General features: G+C 42.4%; 1 protein-coding gene across 7 annotated transcripts in view; it reads right to left on the bottom strand.

Moving 5' to 3' along the window:
- LTBP1 (latent transforming growth factor beta binding protein 1) overlaps positions 1-24,465 on the bottom strand; it is a 199,293-nt gene that overhangs the window by 92,400 nt on the left and 82,428 nt on the right. For all 7 annotated transcript variants that reach the window (XM_035108252.2, XM_035108243.2, XM_035108244.2 and 4 more), the window contains exons 8-9: positions 18,623-18,725; positions 16,081-16,152 (exon numbers count right to left, since the gene is read on the bottom strand). In XM_035108252.2, the coding sequence (XP_034964143.2) occupies positions 16,081-16,152; positions 18,623-18,725 (175 nt within the window). The remainder of the gene's footprint in view (positions 1-16,080; positions 16,153-18,622; positions 18,726-24,465) is intronic.

Below are 24,465 nucleotides of genomic sequence, written 5' to 3'. Positions count from 1 at the left end.
CACCAATGCATTAAGTACCTCAACAGAAAACAGATTCAGAGCTACCATATTATGAGAACAATATACTATGCAACCTATTTTCAAAAGTAGACAGATCTCTGAAATTCTAACTCCCAAGAAGAGGAAAAGACAGAGTGTAAATACCGCTGGGAAAGATTGAAGTACAGTATGTTGATTCAACACTTCAAACTGGAAGCAGAAGCTAGGCAAGAGTAACAGTTATTCTTGTTTTCCAGAGAGTGGGCTACCACAAACTACAGGAAGGTTATGTTTCAATGTGCCTCCATGTTTCCAAACATCACTGACATACTAAGTAGGGCTCTATTAGGTCAGAGCTAATCTACCATTCAATCTACCATTCTTTATCTCTAACATATCAAGCCAGTTGCCCTCTGGAAAGACACAAGCAGGCTTTTATGGAGATTTTAAGCACCCCCAAATAAAAGAAACTTAAAACTGTGGGATGCAAAGGGTTAAGTGCAGTCAAGTCACAACAATCCTAGAGAGTCCACTTGGAGGACTGTGGAGGATCACATGACTAGCTGGGTTTCCTGTTCCTCCACATGCAAATGAGTTGGGGAAGCGGCAGATAAATTCACTAGCGAGAAGCCATTTCCTTCTCTTGGACCAGACCTCTTGGACTACACACATCTAAGAAGCAACATCTTAGTGAGTCTCCCTCTAGGCTTCCAGCCCAGAGAGAGATGAGATGGAGTCTCACTTCCTATAAGTGAACTTCACAATGTATATATTACTTTTTACCTAAGCAAGTCTACCTTTTGAGTGTGCTGTACCTCGAGATGCTTGTAAGTAAACATATTTTATACTTTTAAGAGCATTGTGTCGTGTCTTTTCTTTTAAGAGGGAAAAAGGGGGAAATACCAGGAAAATACACTTTCTTTTATAGGCTTAAATCAAGCCTGCGCAAACGCATTTCTGCTGTGCATTTTGCAAAAGGGGAATGTTTTTACTCTGCTAAAGTTTGGTGCTTGCTAGCGCAAGCGCGGATATGATATATTAAACAATATCTCCTCATCCACATTCCTGAACATTCCCACAAAAACATGGGAGTTCCTTTTTTAGTTATTAACAACTAATAGCTATTCACAGATCTATGCTTCATGAGTATGCTAAATTCTCACATTGTATCCTTTTTATTATCCAGCTACTTCTCCAAATAAAAGCTCCCCCTTCTGTCAGCACAATTCAAAAGACAATACATGATAATAAATGGTTGGCAGAGTGGAATATGCAGAAGGCCTAACAATTAATTGCTTGGAAGACAAGTGGCCTGAATTAGCCACTATATGGCTTATACTTAAGGAGGTCAAGTTACTCCATAGCACCATCAGACATGGTGTTAAGATACCTAATGCCAACACTCATGAGGCACATAACAGTATCTTTGACACTGTTCCTTTAAAAGATCATCCAGCCTATCCATATCACTGCCATTTGGTATCAAATGATAACGTGACAGATCCCAGATGGCCACCCTGCTTGTATTTAGCCATTTAATAGGAAACTGAAGTCTCCAAGGAGTGCCAGAGGAAAACCATTTTGGTGTCCAGCAACGGAACAGTGTGACTCTCATGGGAATGCTTGGAGCCTGCCAAGTCTGCATGTTATCTTGGCACCTGAAGTGAAAACCACTAGCTTAACTGGGCCTTGCTGGCATGCTTGAGTTCCTGACTGAGAAAGTAACCAAGGTCTTAACCCAGGCAGGGGGAGAAGGAAAAAGAAGAATTTAAAATATGAGACTGGAAGAAGAAACAAACACATCTGCTTATCTGTTGCCTGCCTGCTTTATTATTAAGATGATGGAACTTTTAACAGAGATGGAATATGAAAGGTTGCTTCATCCTCTACATATCCAACCAACCACTGCGTTCTGCAGGAGAGGACAACCTGCAGATACCATCTCAGGAAGTCCATTTTGAACAATCTCATTGGATTTTGGACAGGTGCCTTCTCTATCCTCTCCTTCTCTATTCACTCCTAGCTCTTTTAATTTATCTCTTGTTCTACTTTCACACTCAAAGCCACTTCCGCGCCTGCGACGGAGGTGGGGTTGTGGGCTGCCCGACTGGACCATCGCGTAGGGGCTGCGAGCTCAGCCCCTACGCGATGGTATGTTCCCGCCTGCATCAGCCCCAACCGGCCAATGAGGTCGGTCGGGGCGGGGCCACCAACTTTAAAGCGCTCAGCAGGCGGGAAAGCTGCCTCTTTCTTCCCTGTTCGCCAGAGCGAACAATTCACCCGCCCGCCCACCCCTTAAAAAGAGGTAAGGGGACGCTGCTATGGACGTGAGTTGGTTGCCTGGTTAGTCAGGGGCCTGGTAGGACTTTTCCCATACTGGACTAGCCATGATGGGTTTTTCGCCTACCTCGTAGCATGTCGTCACAACTTAGGTTAGGTGGTTAGGCGTTGGAAATTTGCATAACAATTAGATGGAGGAGGGGCAGGTTGCGTCATCAACTGCCCAAATTTGGAGAAGTAATTCCGTTAAAGGATTCCGGGGGCGAGGCTTGGTCCTGAGCCTGGAGTTGCCTGGGCCATAGGGCACGCCCCTTCGGTGGCCACAGGAGGAGTTCTAGTAGATCTACATCACGGGGCTCCTTTCGGGTGGTTACCTTCTCACGGACTCCAACACACGGGTTGGCGTCGGATATATTCTGTTAGGTTCCAACGCCTAAGCCAATTCCGCTCAACATGCATAATTAATAAAGTTGTGGCCTTAACCACCCAATTAAATCTTAATTACTGCGTCATGAGTATTTATTACATGGGAAGGAGGGACATTGCCACACAACTAACACCTTATTCTCAACCTTCCTTCCCACAAACTACCACTTTCTCTCATCCCTACTCTCTGGTCCTTTTACATTCATTTCTTTTTCCAATAACAGCTTTCCTCTTTTATAATAATAATAATAATAATAATAATAATAATAATAATAATAATAATTTATTTATACCCCGCCCATCTGGCTGGGTTTCCCCAGCCACTCTGGGTGGCTTCCAACCGAAAATTATGTCTTTCTTTTCCTTGTTTGTTTGTTTATTATATAATAAAGAGAGTATTAACCTTTTATCTCACTTTTCTTCAACACCTCCTCTGGCACTTTCCCTTCAGAGAGAAACCTTCCTTCCTTCTCCCCCCACCCCCTAATATTCTCTGTCTCCCCAGTCACTTTTACTCATTGAGCAAATAGTTGGTGGTACTGCCATTGGTTGAGTCAAAAGGGGCGGAGCAAGCAAGTAAGGAGGCACTCGCAAGGCTATGAACTGAGGCCCACCTGAAAGCAGTCAAAGGATTTGTGGGTTTTGTCCACTGTTTTGAGAAACAATCTTTATTTTTATAGCACTCCCGCTTGATATAATGGCTCTCATTAACCCTATGAATTTGGAGGGCAGTGGCGCTGCTTGAAAGGCTATCATTCGGGTAGGAGATGTCAGCATCCGATACCAACCATCTCAGGAGCAACTAAGAACATAAATATCTACCTGGTTGCCATATTATCCATTCTATCATCTGGGGGGTGGAGACAGTTATTCCTGCAGTGGGAAAGCTGGGCTCTTCCATTGGCTCTGCTGCAACAGGCCAGCTGCATCAATCCTCCTCTCTTTCAGCTGCTACCTGGGGGCAGCGACTCCATCAGACTGCCTCAGTGGGAGAGCTAGGAACCAGGGCTCAGTTCACCAGTTTGCTGGAGGCCCAGCTCCATCAGGCATCTCCTGCCCCTGAATTGTGCCAGCTAGTTATTATAGGGATGACAGTTTATAAACGAGGCATGAATTTTGATTTTGATTTTCCTCTTTCCTCCCCCTCCCCTTTTCCTTTTGTGTGTGGGTTTTGGTTTTTTTTAGAATGCAAGTTTCCATGTAGGGATTGCCTTGATTTGATTGTACGCAAACCGCTCTGTAGCCTCTTTGGCTGAACAGCAGAGTACAAGTGCCGTTAATAAATAAGTTAAGTATCATTTAAAAATTCAGTCTTCTGAATTCTGTTGGATAGCAGACAATAAAACACTGCTGCTGCCTGCTGCTCATGGATAGTTGTGTTGGTGGCAGTATAATTTAACAAGTTTTTAGCAAGTGTGCATCAGATGTGGTTTCTTGGCGGGTCCATCAGGAAGCTGTTGTACTGATATCGAGTCCTGTATTATGAAATGCTATCTAAACACCAAAGGTAGCACCCACAAATTAATAACAAACCTTAAATGCCTTCTTTGGGAGGGGGTGAGATGCACATTTTAGAACGATCACTGCTTCAATACTTTAGGCAAAGAGCCCAATGCATACTAATTCACCCTGTGGTTAGGCGACCACCTACCTAACAACATGTCTGGCCACCCGCAGTCCTGTCCAGCTGTGTAAATTATACTGAGATCAACCTGTCAAGGCAGCTGGAAATGGAATCTGGATGAGATGAAGGCTGTGTTAAAAATAGCTTAACAGCTCTTAAGCTTTTTTCATCTGCCCATCTTTATCAAACGAAGCCACAAAGTAAGCTGGCTATTTAAGTTTGAAGGTGTGATGCTCTGGGTAAAACTTTGATAGGCAATAAAAATTTATTTAGGCAGGTTTTATTGTCACTACAGTGGCTGCTATTAGGACAGCACTGTGTATAGCAGGCATAGGCAAACTCGGCCCTCCAGATGTTTTGGGCCTACAACTCCCATCATCCCTAGCTAACAGGACAAGTGGTCAGGGATGATGGGAGTTCTAGTCCCAAAGCATCTGGAGGGCCGAGTTTGCATATGCCTGGTGTATAGGGAAACTTTGGAAATGCTCCTTCTGTTTAAAAGGACACCAACCAATAGGTACTTATAATTCAAATCCAATCTGAATCTTTCTGGTGGAAGAGTGTAATGGCTACAGAGCTGGACTTATATCAGGGGCCCCCAGGTTCACATCACAAATCAGCTTTGACATGCCATTGATGCATTTTGGGCCAGTCACCATCCTTACATCAACTCATTTCACAAGGGCAATTATGAGAATAAAATGAGTGGGAATTATGTATCCTGCCCTGCTTGGATGCCAAGTGTTTCAAGTTCAGATCAATTCTGAGTTACAAGGCCAAAAGAATCTGCATGGCAAATAAAATATCAGTTATGTGGTCTTAAATAAAACATGGCATTAATTTGGCATTACCATTTATAGCTTGATCTTCCTCACAATGGTTGTATAAGATAGTCATTTCTACAGATGAAGAACTGATACAGAGAGATGAAATGTGCTCAAGGCCACCTACTGAATTTATAAGTCAAGTGAGTCACCAAGATAACAAACCTGAAGCACATTTGCTGCTGTTAGTGGGAAGCTGTTTTAAACTTTTAAGAAAGGTCGAGGAAGAAAGATGGAATACAAAACGTTCAATAAGGAAAATAATATATGGAATTATGGAATTTACCAATTGCAAAAACTGGCTGATAGTTATTTACATCATAATCTTACTAGCATATACTGCTGCCATATCCAAGTGTCTGCCTACCAGGCCCCAAAGCCTATAATAGGCAGCAATGGCTTACGGGGGTGGGGTGGTGGCAGTGCCCTCCTAATTCCCAAGAGTGCAGTGCCAGTGCTGCTAGCAGGTCTTGAACCTGGAGCATGAAAGATGTCAGGCAGAAGATTTAGCCTAAAATGTATTATCCAGGTTCAAGCAATAGAGGAAACTGTAGGGTAAGAAGCCAGGCCAGATGAAGCTTTCCAGATAACAAACCATAGCTGATCACTCAGTAAGACCTAATCTCTAACTAACAGCACCAGGTCAGATTTGCCTTATATAAGTAAGTAAAACCTTTATTGGCATCAAACAAACTCGCATACAAAATAATAACAGATTAAAACTGTCACTGTGGCAAACGCTGTGCCAAGAGAGGGAAGGGAATAATCCGCCATCCGCTTTCACGACAATGGGGCTTCCGGCGACTCAGACGACTGCAGAGTACAACGCCGAGAAAATAGTAAATTAAGATATTGAGCCACCATCTCGGTGAGGACCGGGTCCTTCCCCAGCAAGAGGAACCGCAAGATTTCCCGCTCTGGTCTCCCTCTGGGAATGCAGAGCCGGTCCAGGAACCGTTGACGAAGGTCGACGTAAAGGTTACAATGAAAAACCATATGTGGGAGGCTTTCCACCTGAGGGTCATGACACGGACAGATCCTCTCATCCTTTGCCCTGCCCGAGAATCTTCCCCACAGGAGGTTCGATGGATTTGCATTGAACCTGGCCAACGAAAATGCCCTTCTTTCTTGTGGGTTCAGTAGGAAGTCAAGATAGATAGGTTTTGTTTCATGAGCCCACGGGAGGTGGAAAAGAAGGGGGGAACATGTTGTGCCTGCTGCCGCTATAAGATCCTGTCTCTCAATGTCCCACCTAGTAATGACTGTGGCTTTGGCAGATTGTAAGGACATTGAGCGGAGGAGTTCTACTGAAAGCCCCAGTTGCTGTAACTTCCTATTGAAGTGTTGCAGCCCTGGGGGGAGGAAGGTGTCCGAAAGCATTACCTGGAGGAAGGGATCTCTGTCAGAGTCGAGGCAGATTTTTAGCCAGAATATAAGGAATCTTGCCCAGGCGACAGATTCCACCTTGTGTTGAGCTCCCTCTAGACATAAAACTGCATATGGGACGCATCTTGGAACAGAGAAAATCTTGTAGAGAAAGGTTGATTGCACTTGCTCTACTGTCTGGGTGAACCCCGGGATCCAGATTGGAATGCCGTAGAGCAGTTGTGAAATGGTCTTGGCATTGAAGATCTTGAGCGCAGAAGGGATATGTGAGTTGCCCCTTGTTGTAAAAAATCGCGTAATTGCCTGCGTGGATATCTTACTGGCGTTCACCGCCGTGCCTCGATGTGGAGACCAGAGGAGCCTATGATGATAGGTGATTCCTAGATAATTGAATTTAAAGACCTGCTGGATGGGTTTACCTCCAAAAACCCAGCTATAACTCGTGCGTGAGTTACCAAACACCAGGATTTTGCTTTTTTCAAAGTTCAAGCATAAGTTCATTTTGGCCATGTACTCAATGCAGGCAGTTACCAGACGCTTTAGACCTATTCTGGTCCGCGAGAGCAAAACCATATCGTCCGCGTACAGGAGGATGGGAATGTTTATGGCCTGGAGTTTTGGAGTGTGGGCATCCACCTGATTTAGTAATGGGGCTAGATCGTTGAGAAAAAGATTGAAAAGCGTAGGAGCAAGTACGCAGGAAAATGAAAGATGGCGTCTTGAAGGTAGCCTCGGAGAGTGCCTGGTAAAGATTCTTCCTTATTCTCCTTTACTTAGCCTCACAAGCCTCACAAGCTTTTTTTCCCGAGGGTACTAATGGCGTTTTAAGATTGTTTTAAGCTTGTTTTTATGTTTTTATACTTTTATGCTTTTACCACTCCCACATACCTGCAAATCTGCAAACCTGCAAGTCAGCGTTGTAGATAAAGACTGAAAGGGAGTGAGTTGTTAAAGAGAACGCACACTAACTAGCACAGTTCACTCTGCTTTGGGCTAAGTGGGGTTTCTCCCCCTCTCCGTCTGTGCTGGTATGAGAGGGAAAAAGCGTTCCAGGCACCATTCCAATGAGACCGTGGACGCAGCCAAGAAACAGATGAAAATCAGTGACTTCTTGCCCAATAATGACCTGGCAGAGATTTGCAATAGTTTCCCTACTGAAAACAGTTTCGCTGCTCTTGCCTCTAGTATTACCCATAAAGTGACTGGCTGTATGGTGGGCGAGGGGCAGCCAGCCCCGGGGTTACAAGAGGAGGCCCCTCCCTCTGAGCAAATCCAAACTTCTCTATCCGAAATACCACAATCATCCACCCAACTTTTTGCGGATCGAGAGATGTTGGAATTGCTAACCTGCCAATCTGAACTGATATCGCATACAATCAGCAACCTGTATAAAAGGCTGGACGGCATTGAAAAGAAGCTCGAGGAAGTGCTCAGCCTGGCCAAACGACCACCCACTCCTCCCCAGTTTGACTACATTGCCAGTCCGGCTCCCCCCCGCCCAAGTCTGCAGGTCGACTCCGCACAACAAGCAAAGGGCCCGGACGAACAAGCACATAACTTGAATCTACAACTCCAGCCTCATAAACTGGCTGTGCTAGTGGGAAACCACCCCTTGAATTACAACAATTGGGTAGATAAACTCTCAGTTGCCAACTCTCTGTCCCAACTGCTGGGGCACGTCCTACGTCCATCAGAGATTGTGGACATTCTATGGTTGCCCACTGGGTCCTTTCTGAAGCGGCTGGTTATTAACTTTAGATCTACTTATCCACCTGCTAGAATCCTAAAACTAAACGGTTGCACAAGGAAATGGCATATCTATTTCACAAGAGTGTTTGCTAACCAGATCTGCAAACCATTACCCATCAGGACAGGGGCCATCTGCTCTGAAGCTAGGCCTGTCTGTCTCAAGAAACCAGTGAACGGGGGGCTGGAGACGAGGCCTTCTCGTATGGGCAACGCCATCGCCCAACAGGACTCGGACAGCCCTGCACTGTACCAAAGTCTGCCTGCAATTGATTTAATTGACTTTTTACACCCTCCTCTTGGCTCCCAGGACGCTCCATGTGACGCGCCCGCCCCCGGTCCGCCTAAGCAATTCCAATCTGAAATGCACTCTCCTTCATACGCCTCGATGCCTGAACTGGAGACTTCCATTACCTCCAGCCCAATACAAGGCGACAAGCCACAACACCCATTAAACTTTAATCCCCTAATCGATCCACCCCAAGATACAGTTGCTGACCTTTTACAATCTACACCACCCGGTGAAGTCTATGCCTTCAAAACAGATCCGGAACGCCATGTAACCTGCAATAGAGTCATCGAGGACCCTTTCGGCCACATCAATCTGTTGGCCTTTCAACCCAAGCCATCTCAGTCACCCAGTTCCCAGCAATCTAAGGCCGGTCGGAATCCTTATACGGGGCAGAGTGAAGAAGTCCCCCAAATCATCCTAGCAAAAGACTCCAGGGCCCACGGACCAATAACTGACGCTCCAACGGTAGTGGTGGAAACGCGCCTGGGGCCGCCTGGGACATCAAGCAATAACCATCCTCCTGATATTCACCTAGACTGACTTGATGCCGCGGTTAGGAGTCAGGTGCACAATTCTCTGCAAATGATATCATGGAACGTGGCAGGGTGGTCTCCAAAGCTATGCCTTCCAGAGTTCTCAAACTTATTAAGGGCTCATGATGTGGTTTGTTTACAAGAAACCTGGTCATTACATCACATCGAATTTGCAGGTTTCAACGCTTACTCTGTTCCGGCAACTAAAAGCCACAAGAAAGGCAGACCTTCAGGTGGATTGTTAACTCTAGTGGCTCCCCATATAAAATGCGAACACATCCTGTCGACAAATGTTACCTGTAAACTACTAGTAATAAAGATAGTGCTGGAGAACCAGGAAATGTTACTGATCAACGTGTATATTCCTCCCACTCCCACTGCCACAGTCAAGAACCTTCAATGGAATCTCATTACACATGTGTTTGAGAATCTGGACCTCATCTGCCCTGATTTACCTATCATTCTAACTGGAGACTTTAATGCTCACCTAGGCCAAGGGTGGGAAGTGTACACAAAAGCCTGGGAGCTCCTGGATATTTCTGTCCTCCCAGATTTCTGTCTTTGGGAACGCAGATCCCTGGATCCAGTAATAAACCAGGCGGGTCTGCGTCTCACCAAGTTGACTACCACCAGGGCCCTGACATGGCTTAACGGGCTAACGGAATGGGAAGGCTCCGGGAACTTCACCCATATCTCCCCGCAGGGGAACAGCATGGTGGACTATATTATAATACCTGCTGGAATGACGCCATTCGTGGATGAGTTTTACATAGGCGATCCTATGCTCAGTGACCATCTCCCTCTTCACTGCAAGCTTGTCTTTCCATTGAGCAAGACTGTACAGTTAAACAGCCCACTCCCCCAGGAACCAAGACTCCAGCTTCCAAGGATACAAACCAACGAACACACTCTGTCTCGCTTCCAAGGCCTGGTAAAAACCGACCGCGTGACCCAATTGTTTTCAGCAGAGAAAGGTGCTCTTACTCCAGCTGAGGGAATTACTCGGTTCGAGGAATTTATTAACATCTTAATAACAGAACTGTCCCACACGCACTCACATAGGCCTCCTAAGAAAAGGAGCCTGGGTGATTGGACCGACAAAGAGACTTTAGCTATGAAAGCCGAAATCAGGAAACTGTACAGAGAATCCAGAGAATCGGGCAGTTCCCGCCTACCTGACATCTATTTTTCTAGAACTCAACAACTAAGGGAGTCCATCCAGCTCGGCCGGTTAAGACATATCCAGAAAAGCTGGGAAATTTTACTCTCAGCCATACAATCTAGAGATCACAAAAATTTTTGGAAGGCCGTAGCAGATCCCCCACTGCCACAGAATGAGCAGCTAACCTCAATTCCATCGGGCACATGGATAGAACATTTCAAGTCAGTATTTTTCGACAACTGCATCCCACCGGACAGGCAAGATCAGAACACTCTCTCTTTCCTAGATGAGTGGCCTCCAGTATCCATGTCAAAAATCATAAATTTAATCGATCAGATGAAAGTAGGGAAGGCCCCTGGCCCGGACGCCATTCCATCTAAACTGATTTGCCTTATAGCTATCCTGGAAATTTTTTTCAAGGGTGAGTGCAGAACTCCCATAATTTATTAATCGTGTAAGCAAAAAAGGAGATACTGACAGACCTGATTCTCTTCACCTGACTTAGCTTCACTTCATTACAAGCAGGCTTGCCTTGCTCTCAGGACCCTGCCCTCTGAATTGGCAGGAGCTGGGTCTGACACTGCCATCATAACATTTCTACTTGTACAGGGGACAAAATGCTGGGTTTCACAAACTTGAGGTCAAGATCAATTACTTCTGTGGGACGCAGGTGGCGCTTTGGGTTAAACCACAGAGCCTAGGACTTGCCGATCAGAAGGTCGGCAGTTCAAATCCCGGTGATGGGGTGAGCTCCTGTTGCTCAGTGCCTGCTCCTGCCAACCTAGCAGTTTGAAAGCACGAAGTGCAAGTACCGTAGATAAGTAGGTACCGCTCTGGCGGGAAGATAAACGGCATTTCCGTGCACTACTCTGGTTCACCAGAAGCGGCTTAGTCATGCTGGCCACATGACCCGGAAGCTGTACGCCGGCTCCCTCGGCCAATAAAGCGAGATGAGCGCCGCAACCCCAGAGTTGTCCACGACTAGACCTAATGGTCAGGAGTCCCTTTACCTTTTAAGCTACGTAGCTCACTGAGTACAGCAGTTCCACACACAAAAAAGTGTGGTGGCACCTTCAAGCCTAAACAAATGCATTGTTTTGTTTTTGCTGCAATATCCTAACATGGCTATCCCTCTGGAAAGTGACACTAAGAGTAAAGTGAGACAGATACTACTTTAGCCAATAGGAAGTGCTTCAAAGGATGATACATTATGGTGAAACACATTAAACTCCATTCATCGTATATGAAGGTAAGTAAAATTGTCCTGTTATTCTACAAACAATTATTGTTTTTAATGCTATTAAAACTAAAACTAAAAATGGGAGAGTGCTGGGGAGATACAATAAACTGAGCACCACTTCACAGTACCTTTTGATGCAGTAATTGCTTTATCATTAGATTAACACAAATCCACAGGAAAAGTTCCATTATCCTATTTAAATGTAGGTTCTGAGCAAGACTTTTGCTCCATTTTGTAAACTAGCTTTTGTGAATGTTTTAGCCTTGAAGTTATGTTCAAATAAATTTCTCTGGAAATCTCACATGAATGTAAGTCAATTATTTACATTGGAATTGGCTTAGACTTTTTCTGTTTAGGATGAGACTTGAATGGCAATACACAAGAAGTGTATTTCAAATCCCTTTAATAAAACTGGGCACACAGGACATTTAAAAAGTCAGACATGGAACTACCCCACCCTTGTAATTATAGTTTCAATCAATATATGCAAAATAAATGATGTGCATGTGACTACAGAAAATTAAATTTTTACTTGGGTACACCCAGCCACAATATCCCACTGTAACTTTGATTACACTGTCTACTATAATGAGTTATGTAATTTGGCATCTATTTATTACTTAAAGGGCCCCCCTGACCATCAGGTCCAATCGTGTCCAACTCTGGGGTTGCGGCGCTCATCTCGCTCTATAGGCCAAGGGAGCCGGCGTTTGTCCGCAGACAGCTTCCGGGTCATGTGGCCAGCATGACAAAGCTGCTTCTGGTGAACCAGAGCAGCGCACAGAAACGCCGTTTACCTTCCCGCCGGAGCGGTCCCTCTTTATCTACTTGCACTTTGATGTGCTTTCGAACTGCTAGGTGGGCAGCAGCTGGGACCGAGCAACGGGAGCTCACCCCATTGCAGGGATTCAAACCGCCGACCTTCTGATCAGCAAGCCCTAGTCTCTGTGGTTTAACCCACAGTGCCACCCGGGTCCCTATTTATTTATTACTTAACCTCTACTAAACAAAAGCAAGCTACTATTGTATATAATAATTTATCTTATACATTTTAAGTTTATCATATATCTAAATTCACTATTTTATAGCTTTGTTTTGCTTATGATATATTGGTACTTAAGATTTTATTGTTATTTTATTATTATTACAAGCAGCTTTGAGGAATTTGATCAGCAAGAAAGTGGAATGGCATTTTTAAAAATGTATGAATGAACAAAGTTTACAAATAAGCTGTCTTATTATTATTACTTCAGCAGGTCAGTTATGAAGATACAAAATCTAACAGGACAGATTCAGCTAAGAAATAGCATACACTAAAATGAGCTTGTGAATGAAAATTCTTTCTTTCTTTCTGGCCTACATACCCAGATAAGTATGCATTTCCCTAATGCAAGAAAAAAATATTATGCCACGTTTCATTTTCAGTTCTCAGTATAAGGAAGTAAAAGGAAAATAATTCTGTCTTTGTTCATCCCTACAGTTATAAGTTGCCAAATGTTTGCCAGAGGATTTGGCAACATAGTGAGATAAAAAAAACTAATTTCATCACATTATTTTTTTGGGGAAATGCTGGCTTATTTTTTTATCGATGTGGAATGGTGGTTAATGACAGTAAACCAAAGCAAAACTAAAACTATTAAAGTGGGAAATAAAACTTCTTTCTTCCACGTTTAAAGGGGCACAAATTATGCTCAACAAAACTCTGATTCTGTCTAGGATCTGGAAGCTGCATTCAGAAATGATGCAAGATCAGATCAGAAGAATCTTTATTTGCATCAGCAACTAGCCATAGCAATATAATAAAATACAATGTACTGAAGATAGAGGTAAAAGCTTAATTATACAAAATACATTCTAGAGGCTTACAACTATGATATAGGTATTTTCTACAATGTTCAGTTCAAGGCGTATGTTCAGTACAGTCCTTTGAAAGAGGCCGCTATGGCTTAACTACAACTAACAGAAGAACCATGCAAACTATTATAAAATGGATCTCAAATGCTGGACCTTTAACACAATTGTTCTTACTCCCCCCCCCCCCCCCCATGGAGACTCTAGAGATAGATTTTCGTTTCTGTATAAGATTGACTGGGTGGCTGCACCATGACATGAGGTGCAGAAGTAATGCCTCCCGAGTGTCTGACTATTGCCCAGCAATCAAAAGCATCACACACACCTCCCACTTCCTTCTCCTCCTTCTCACATGAGCATCCCCCTCCTTATTTTCAATCTCAGTGCAAACTGTGGTTAGAATCACATCTGTACCAGAATTACATCTGTACCGATATTACTGCTATCCACTGTGATACCAAGCCACAGTTTGCAAACCCATGCCTAACTATCACTGCAAACATGATCACTTTACCATCAATATGTATTATTTCTGCATGGGATAGTCACTTCCCTACACCCACATCGTAAAGGGGGGAAAAGAATGTCATTTGTGTTTAGTAACTATGCACATCTCATCTGTTCAGAATTTCTGACTTTTTAGAAAACTGTTTTATCACAGGATAATATTCAGTACTAGTCTTACTCAGAGTATACCTACTGACGTTAATGGACATGACTATACCTGGGTGTTAGCCGCCCTGAGCCCGGTCTTGGCTGGGGAGGGCGGGGTATAAATAAAATTTATTTTTATTATTACTTTTGATTCATTTTAGCGGGTTCTAGTCAACTAACTTTTACTCAGAGCTGACAAACTCAAATCCATCTCATATGTGGTCACCCTTTGTAATGAATTAAACCATATTCACAAAGCAAATTTCTCTCTTCCATAATGCAAACTAATCATTCCCACCTAATTCCCAAATGGGTCTACTTTGAGTATGGCTAACGTTGACTGTCACTCAAATATAATCTGGTTCGGGGGGAAGGGGGAGAGAAAATAATGGTTTCCCTACTAAAACCACCACCATCCAGGTACTTTTCCAGTTCTCAAGTGTACACATTTTTTAAGAGAGCGTTTTATTGGCAAAATGCTTTCCTCCTGAAAATGAAAAGCCAAGCCTTTTACCAGCTGTTCTTTTAATTCAGCTTCTTTTCCGTTAATAAAAACATATCAAAATGCATTTCCCCTTCCTTTTCAGTATTAAAAAAGGCAGAAAAATACAGTGCAATCTAAATAAAATATTGTTAACCCACTCCTTAATACGACCGATATACTTTGTTCCCCCTCAGATATTAGAAGCTGCATGTAATGCTATTTATGTATTTATTATTCACAATACATATATGCTGCCCTTCATCCTATTTGGATAAAGTCTAATACACACATGTTCATTTGGGTTTCACAGCAGTTTAGGATTTACGGTACCTGTGCATGTATAAGCAAAACATTTATTCAACTGAAAGGCAATTGTTACATTGCTGAAGGAAGAGAGAAATCTTGGTTAGATAACCTATGATGTACTACTAAACTGTTAAAACTTAATCTGCAAACAGACGGTTCTTTGTTGTTCATAACACACATCAGTAAGAGATTTGTTTCATTGCATTAGTTCACTGAAATGAAAGGAAATAATCAGGAGGTGGTTGTTAATCATGCTGCTACCACATATGGTTTGTAAACGGAGAAGGCTTTTGATTGAAGAAACATTAGAGCAATTAGATGTTTAGAGAAGTCTCCAAGATGGGGAGTTAGATGTTCTGCAGGAGAGAAGAAAGCATTCTTTTCCTTCAGCTGCCCTGAATGTGATATCAGCTGTCTGGTGGCAGGATGGCCATGGAATTGCTTTGAAAATACATTACCAAAAATATTTGCTCTGAAAGAGATTTATCCATTCCAGAGATTTAAGGCCACCTTAAATCTCTGGAATGGATTTCAAATTTTGATTGGGGTAGTTATTTGTATCGTATGACCTAACTTTTAACACCTTCCATTATTTCCAATTCCAGGGTCAATTCAAAGAGCTGGTCAATACCTTTAAACCACTAATGGTTTAAGACTAGAACATTCAATGGATCATGTCCTCCCGCAATATTCTGCATGTACTACCAACACCATAAGTTCAGTTAGTAGGTACTCAGAGGTACACAGAAGTGGGCAGTCTCTAAAGACTCTGGAATTTCCTTACAAAGCAGATCTACTTTCTGCTGGTATTCCATCATGAAATAAAACTAATTTAATTCTGGCTTGTGTGAATTCCTAAACTCACTATATATTTTTTATTAATGTGTGTCAGTGTATAGTGATTTTAATTATGTTGACTTTAAGATGACTTGATGTTATTGGGTATGGACATGTGGGTTATAAATATTTCCAACAATAAATGCAAATGATGAGCCATATAAGTCTTGAGTGATTTGATTTATCAAACAGGCAATATTTTCTACTTAATTACAACTAACACAACTCCCCCCCTCCCCGCAAATGAAACTGACAGAACAGATTTGTTCATAGTATGCCATTTAAGTAAATTGAGAAATGCACACAATTTATTTTAGCTCAACAGAATTACTCAAAGCCATGGGTGGGGAACCCGTGGCCCTCCAGATGTTGGGCTACAACTACCTGCTGTTGAACTACATCTGTAGAGCCACAGAACCCCATTCCTGCTCGAAACAAATGCTGAAAACATCTTACCTTGACAAAAAGTAGCATTAATTCTTTTGTAACCTTGTGGACAATCCACCACTTGGCTATATCCAGGGTAAGCTAAATTTGAAGATTAAAAACAACATTAGTAAATTACCAAGTGATCCAGTCCTTGAAACTGGCGTCTAGAAGGTCAGGAAAGTGCCAGGAGTTAAAATGCTCCCCCTTCTCTGTCTGCTCTCATACACGTTGAGTCCTTCCTCTATGCTGTTCTAAGCCTTGCTTGCCATGATATCTGAATCAGGTAACTATGGTTAAAGGTAAGTTGTAAAACTAGGTTTGCAACCCTATTAAAAACCATTGTTGAGGCATTCCATGCCAAATCGACCAAATCTGGCACATGAAGGTTACATCATGCTCTTGAAATTTTGAAGAGCCATACACACACGCACACACACACACACACACACACACACTGTGGTACCTCTGGTTACGAACTTAATTCGTTCTGGAGGTCCATTCTTAACCTGAAACTGTTCTTAACCTGAGGTACCACTTTAGCTAATGAGGGCTCCCGCTGCTGCTGTGCCGCTGGCGTGCGATTTCTGTTCTCATCCTGAGGTAAAGTTCTTAACCCAAGGTACTACTTCCGGGTTAGCGGAGTCTGTAACCCGAGGTGTTTGTAACCAGAGGTACCACTGTATGTGTATGAGAAAGAGAGTGAGAGAAAAGTTTACAAGGGCAGGGCCACATCTCTCTGAAAACTTGTGCAAGGTCACATTTCCCATAAAGTGTGTGTTCATCCTATTTGCCATAGAATGAGATGCATTCTACTGTACCTACAGTTATCTTTAAGGGTTCATTTTGAAGCCCATGATCTCTTTTTAAAAAGTAGTGTGCTATGTTACAAAAGTAGCTGAATTAGAGCAGAAAAAAATGGCCCAACATTTATAACGTTTCCATTCCCCCCCCCAGTTATTTCTACACCCATTTGCTTGGATCTTATGGACCACAGGCACACTGCAACATTCTATTTAAAACTCTTTTTAGAAGTCTACCTCCACATATCCATGCTCCAATCTGCTCTTAACATATTTTGGTATGCAGGGATCATTTGAACAACTACGGTATTGCAGTTTGAGGCTGAATGTGGGGTTAAACAACTTTATTGTTTAAAGTAGACCGGGGTTCGCTGTGGCAGAAGGAAAGGATCCATGCACTGGGCAGCCCAACTTCTGACCCAGTATCTCCCTCCAGCCCACCTGGTGAAAGCAGGAGAAGTTGCCAATGGAAAGGTTCCACCATGGTGTGGGCCAGACAGTTGGTTACAGCAGCAATGTTGGTTTGTGACCTGCTCCCCTCAAGCTATGGCTGAGGTCTTAGCATGCCTCACCCAAGACCGCTTATGGAGATCCGCTATGGGTCCTGCCCAATGACAAAGTTGAGATGAATGTGGGCATTACAAAAAAAATGACATATCAAGGTAGCCACTAGCACTGGCCAATTGGAACCATGGATAAATGTCTTTATGCCTCTTTCAATCAGTAGCCAATATCCATCCAGAGAAAGAATCAATCTAACAAAGTGAGAGGAGGAGGATCAGCTGGCGGTGTGAAGATGGGTGCAGCTGTGGCCCAGGATTTCCTTTGCAAACCAGAGAAAAGCAGTCTTCAACCTGGTCCACACCCAGGTCCTGCCCCTGCTGCTGAATGGCCCCTAGGGCCAGCTCAAGTCTGAACTGTGGCATCCCCACTTTGCAGGGAACAGTCCACCCCCCCCCCCGCCAGCCATGCAGGAAGTGACCACCACCCACCACAGAGAGGCTGAAAACCTGCGTTTTCATACTTAGCAGCATCAAAATGCATTAAATAATGATGCTGATCGTCTTAGTACAACATGCACAGTTCGTTCCCATATTGGCATTATAAGAATATGTCAATCTCATGGCAAGGTCATGAAGCTCAAAACCATAAAAGATTCCAAAGAAAGCCTTCTTTCATCCAACATTATTATGGTCTGACAAATAATACAACTTTAGTAAAGATAAATGTCAAAATGTCATGAGAATAAGGCAACCCTGAATCAGCATCCTGTGAATGAGTCAACTACCAGGCAAGGATACCAGCTTAATGTCAAAAGTGTTAACAGCTTACTCAGTTTCCTCTTAGTGCTTATTTGGGATCTATGAAATGAGAGCATTTGCTCATCTTCATAGGAAATTAGTAAGCACATTAATGTTTTCTTTTTTTTTTTTGCAAATTGACAAAGGAGATTAAGACTAAAGCCAAATACAAGAAGCAGAAAATCTCTTTTTGTTAGCCATTGCATTATGAGTGAACATACTTCCATGCTCGTGAACACCACACTAATTACTTAAATGGGTACTGTTTCTGTTCCTACCACTGCCAAACACTAATTGCCTTCCTGAAAAACAATAGCAGTGTACAGCGCTATTTTTAAAAACTCAAAGCTTTACTCATATCCCTATGTCCCTATGTTGAAAAGGACATACATATGCTTACATTAGCTCTAAAGCTGCTACATTATAGTGCAGAACAGTAAGATGAAAACAGATCTGAAAAACACATACCTGGTTTCTTTGGACATTTTTGGCATTTGTTAAAGCCCCAGGAAGTACCCACAGTCCCACAGCAATCTTCTTGCTTTGAGAGACCAGGGAGTGCTTTACCACACTAGGAAAAACAAGTTGAGAAACCTTGGGTTAGTGCTGCTGAAAGATAAAACATATTTAGAATGTTGCTGCTTTAAAATCACCATGACATAATTTCACCCCCGTGCAGAGCAGCCAGCACTGGTCCTTAAGTTACATCACAGCCTAGGCAGTGTTACTGATAGCACTTTCTTTGTGCTAGCCTTCAAAAAGCTACTTCTCCATGACTTGGTCCTATTGCTGCCACCGTAAAGTTTTTAAGTTGAAACCACAAGAGTCTCTAGGCCTGCCGCCTGCCCATGTGGTTCTTCTGATGTTTAATCGTTACTGTAGTGGCATGAGACAAAGCAATGAAAAAGCAGTTAAGTAAGAAGAGCCTGTTGAGTCAGGCCAATGGCCCTTCTAGTCCAGGAATCCTGTACTCACAGTGGCTGATCAGATACACAAGCAGGACCTGAGCACAACAGCACTTTCCCTTCCTGCAGTTTCCAGCAACAGGCATTCAGAAGAATTACTGCCTCCAACTGTGGAGGCAGAGCGTAGCCATCGCGGCTAGTACCACTGCAGTGCCAGCCTGCCCATGAGGTAGAAGAAAACACATGGTAGAAGCTGAAGAGGTGGTTGTCCCTGTGGGTGCCTTGCCCACCCCACCAATGGCAGAGAAGCAGCATGCCGCCAGAAAGGGAGGCGGCAGGACATTCCCGTTTCGCCTCAGGCAGCAAAACAGGAGGCGCTGCCCCAGAGCCATTGATAGACTTGTCTTCCATTAACTTGTCTAGGGCTCTTTCAAAGCCGTCCAGGTTGCTTCCTGTGGTAGTGAATTTCATAGTTTAACTGTGTGAAAAAGTACTTTTAAAAAATTTGTTCCTATTATCATTGTGACAAAATCAGACAGGTTACTATACCCCAGAAAGCAGACTGAATTGAACCAAGGCTTGGTCTTCGTTACAGCTCATAGTTAGCTCATAGTTAGCTTAACACCATGGGCCTCAGTTCAGATGACATACTAAACAAAAAGGACGATGGAGGACATGTGAATACTGTATCATGCAAAATGTGAATGACAAATGAAGCAATATATCATTAAGCAGCAAATTTCCAACCTATTCATTTTTCATAGCAATCCAAATATTCCCTTGTAAAAGTATATGAAATTCATCTCCTTCATCATTCTTATAAGGAACAAACTATGTTATTATAATTTCTTCCCTGTCAGCCCCTATATTGCATTTTACATTAAAATGGTTCTAGTTACATAAGTCACTGCCAAGTTTATGCTCTGTTTATTGCTCCATTGCTGGACTGAAAAGACAGACACACCCTTTCCTCTCACTGGATAACTTACATGTAGAGCTGAGACGGACCTAAAAACTTAAATTTGATTTTAATTCACAACCGCAAAACAAGCCCTTGAAAGTATCTGTTTTTGGCCTTTTCACCAAGAAACATCAGCTTACTACCCACAGATTTTAAATGTCATCACAAAGGTCAGTTCCCCTGCCCTAAAGCCAACTTTTCAAAATCTTAAATTTCTGCATTTCAAAAGCCAGGTATTTAAGTGAAAATATCCAAGTCTCCTAATTAGAGACGACTTGTTAGCATTTATAGTCAGATATGATTATTATGAATGCAAGATGTTCACTGAACTTCAAATTCCAGCAATAAGCCACACTGCCCCTAGTTTTAACAAATTAGTAGGACAAAATGGTTGAATGATGGACATGCGTATCTAAATGCTTCCAATTCAAATGCCACCAATTCAAAAGCATCTGATCAAAATTTATCAGATACTGAGTGGTAACTCATTCTATCAGTTTTAGCATTTCTACTTGCACAACAGAACTTCTGCCCCCTTCTCCTTCCCCTGTGCACCTTCTGAATTTGTTCTGATGTTTCCTGATCCCCCTGGAGGACACTGACCATTGTTTTCAAGATTAAATCCAGAATTTTTCTTCTGTGAAAAGAAGAGACTGAGATCCAACGGAGGTTCCCACTGTAGAAATGGGATGAGTTCATTTCTGCTGAGTCCCTTTTCTCCCAGTGGCTGCCAAAAGCAGACAATATGATAGAATTCCAATTAGACCGTGATAACTTTCAGAAGGATGTCTGCATAATGTGTGACTGGGTAACAGATTGAAATCCAACAGGTATGCAAAGTCATTCAAGTTGCGACAAATAATAAACTAAAATTCTATAGCTACATTAGCTATAATTACTCTGGAGGAAAGCTTTTGGGATTCAGTACGTTGGTCACTCCATTAATCAAACAACATATTGAAGCTATGATAAAGACAATATCAGTTCTTGGAGTTACTGCGAAAGAAATTGTATATCAAATGTTTTATTGTTGTTTCATTTTATCGTACAAATTTTTAATTTTGTTGAAAGCTACCCTGGGAACTCAGTTATAGGGCAACCTATAAATATGCAAAACAAACAGATAAGTGGGGTTACACCACAGCAGACTTTAACTGTTTGTTAAGAGTACCGTATATGTCAGAAGAACAAGTGTGTCTCCAAGTGGATGGCAGCAGAATGATCTCTTGTGGAAGGTATCAGTGAAATAAGTTTTTCCTGCCTGTGTTTTCTGAACACTGTATGGAAAAGAACATGAATCTGACCTCTGAAGGGTTTGTAAGTAAACCATTTTAACTTACCAAACTTGTGGTCTTTTTTTTAATACTAAGGGAAATGGGAAACTTTGGAAGGAACTTACAAGGGCATATTTTAAAGGTCTAACACAGGGGTCAGCAGACTTTTTCAGCAGGGGGCCGGTCCACTGTCCTTCAGACCTTGTGGGGACGGACTATATTTTGAAAAAAAATATGAACGAATTCCTATGCCCCACAAACAACCCAGATATGCATTTTAAATAAAAGGACACATTCTATTCATGTAAAAACGTGCTGATCCCCGGACCATCCGCGGACCGGATTGAGAAGATGATTGGGCCGCATCCGGCCCCCGGGCCTTAGTTTGGGGAACCCTGGTCTAACATCCTATATTTCCACACTTTACTTTGCTACATATTTTGTGATTTTAAATCTCTGGTGGGGTTCTCTCACCAAAGAGTACTTTCCCCAAACCTTGATCTTGGCTTCCAGTTAATTCTCCTTTTGATACCTATTTTTCTTTCCCAACCAACACCTATATCACAAAATACAAATGGTCTCTGGATTAGGAAAACCAACTCCTTTGCTCTGATAATGTGGGAACAGAATCAAGAAACTGGGCACAACATTGGATAGGCTTATATGTTACTCTGAAAGAAGACATCCCAAAATGGAATTGCATGATCTATATTAGACATAATTAGACATACAGTATTGAGATGAGTTTATGGTCCTTATAATTGGAATCCATTAACATTTGGGGCAGTTAGACATAATCTGTGAGGGGAAACTAGACTTCTGTTGTTTAGCCAGCTATTTACAAGCATTAAAGTAATCTTGCCTGACATGCTTGATGGGAGGATTTAAAATCATGCTGTGCAGATACCTCAAGTTACAAAGAGTGAAAAGGAGGGCAAACAGGAAGCAGAGCAATTGGCACATTCCATAAAGGAACATAGTGCTGGAGAATGGGAGGATCAGCTGCATTACAGTGTACAGGGTCCATTTGTCTGATTTGGTTGTGGATATGTTCTTCAAGCACACAGGAAGCAGGCTTGCTGATCTGCTAAGCCTCAAGGTTATTGTTGTTCACAAACAAGCTATCAAGGTACCTCTGGCTTCTTGTGATGCACTTGAAAAGCACAGAAAGTTGCAGCTAGGGGTAGGTACTAAATTCAAAACAGGAAATATAATGATACTGTACCGTAAATGTGAGGCTTTGGTGCTTACCTAGGTTACACCTGTTCAAGGTAAAGTGTAACCCTAAATCTACATGAGATGGCCAGGGCATACCAGAAGGCCAACAAAAGGGTGGAATCTTGTGTAGATTCATATAGGGAGTAAGCACTGATACAGAGTACCAGTACATAACCAGAGAAATCAATGTGGTTGTGATGGATCAGTGAAATGACTTAATGATGGGAACTATAAATTTGGGAACTCTTTGAAATCCCTTTGGTATGAAAAGGAAGCCAGCCAATCTGCTTCCTTGTATTAAAACATAGTACATTGCCTGACATTCCTTCTTTACTGCTGCACCCACAAGTACTGCTAGCCCATGTTATACTGCCTGTATTGTTGGTTTCTACTACTTTTTCAGTTCTCTTGAACTGTTTTGTTCTTGTCTTAGTTTCATGTGTGTATGTGGTAAATGTTATCCATTGTTATTGGCCAGTATCTTTTGAACTGTTCATTAGAGAATAAAATTTGAGGTGGTACAAATGCTGGCAAAATTTAAAGCCTTAGCCATAGATTTGAAGTTTACTGCCAAAAACACACATGCAATGAGCAATAATGAATTTGATTAACCCACTTCACATTTTTCAATGGTTGAAATCTGAAGTTTTCTTTTATTGTCTGAGTGGGTAGTACTAAATGTTCTCAGGCTTAATCACTGGTGTTTCTGTGAACCATCCAGAGTCTTGGAATTTTGTAGCTTCTGCTTGTCATATTCTACAGATGGAAGAGATTTTCATTCTGTGAAGTAGACCGGTCTTAAAGCTAAATTCTGTTTTGACTGACTCGATTTTGGACAGATCTGCAAGTAATAAACAATGTTTCCTTTTGTACAACCAGTACTGGGCCCTTGGGATAGAGAAGACTCAAATAAAGACAGACAAATAAATTATAAGGCAAAGTATGAATTGTGCCATATTTGTCTACCATTCTCTTCTTCACTATTTGAATAGCTGTATTCCATCAGTAAAAAGGATGCTTTTACATTGCACTGCATTTTGGAGCTTAAATTCTTAAGGAAATCATTTTTGAAATTCGCTCCTAACCTATTCCTCAAAAGCTTAAAGAGGACAGACAATTTTTAAAAGTGTCAAACATTTTTGACACAGAATGAGATCCATAAAATAAGGTTATTTTCCTATTACTGTATGTATTATATTTATTACCTGCCCTTCACCTAAGGTCCCAGGGCAGGTTACAACAACAAAACAATATACACTAACGGAAAACACAATAAAACCAGCCAACCACACGCAACAATCATCAGGTTAATTTAGTGTTCAGGGAATGTCACAAAAATATTTTCAACTGTCATGAGGGCAGGGTAAACTGGTGAGTCTTCAGCATAAAGCAGAGGGTGAAAAAGTATGTATCAGATGTCCCTCTGGGGGAGTTCCTCAATGTTGAGGTTTACCACAGAGCCTTTCCTGAGCCACCAACTCCTCAAGCTGCCAAGAGTAGTGGAACAACCAAGAGGGCCTCCTTTACTGACCAACACCCAGGATGGAATGCAAGGAAGGAGGCAGCCTTTCAAATATTTTGGGCACAAATATCTTAAAGAAACTGGCAACCAGTGCAGCTGCTTTAGAACAGAAGTTATATGAAATCTAGATGTAAATCTGGCTGCTATCAGAGCATGGACTGCTGCTTAGTTGTGACACCCTCCCCATTGAATCCCTTATAGAGGAGGTCAACCTAGTTAGTTTGCTGAAGAGCTTGACTCCTAGTAGCAGTTAAGATCAACAGAGGAGCTCCCTCATCATACTTTCTCTACCCTCAAAAGCTTGTGGGAGACAAAAGGGCAATTTCTGTGGCAGCCCCCAAGCTGGAAAGCTTTTTGTTGAATGCTGAAGATTCACCTCTTTACCCTGGCTGTTGACACTTGTGAGCTATATTTTTAGGACTCACTCTGGC

This window comes from Zootoca vivipara, chromosome 3 (assembly GCF_963506605.1).
Source record: "Zootoca vivipara chromosome 3, rZooViv1.1, whole genome shotgun sequence".
Taxonomy (NCBI): Eukaryota; Metazoa; Chordata; class Lepidosauria; order Squamata; family Lacertidae; genus Zootoca; species Zootoca vivipara.
This window is presented reverse-complemented; position numbering and strand designations above follow the sequence as displayed.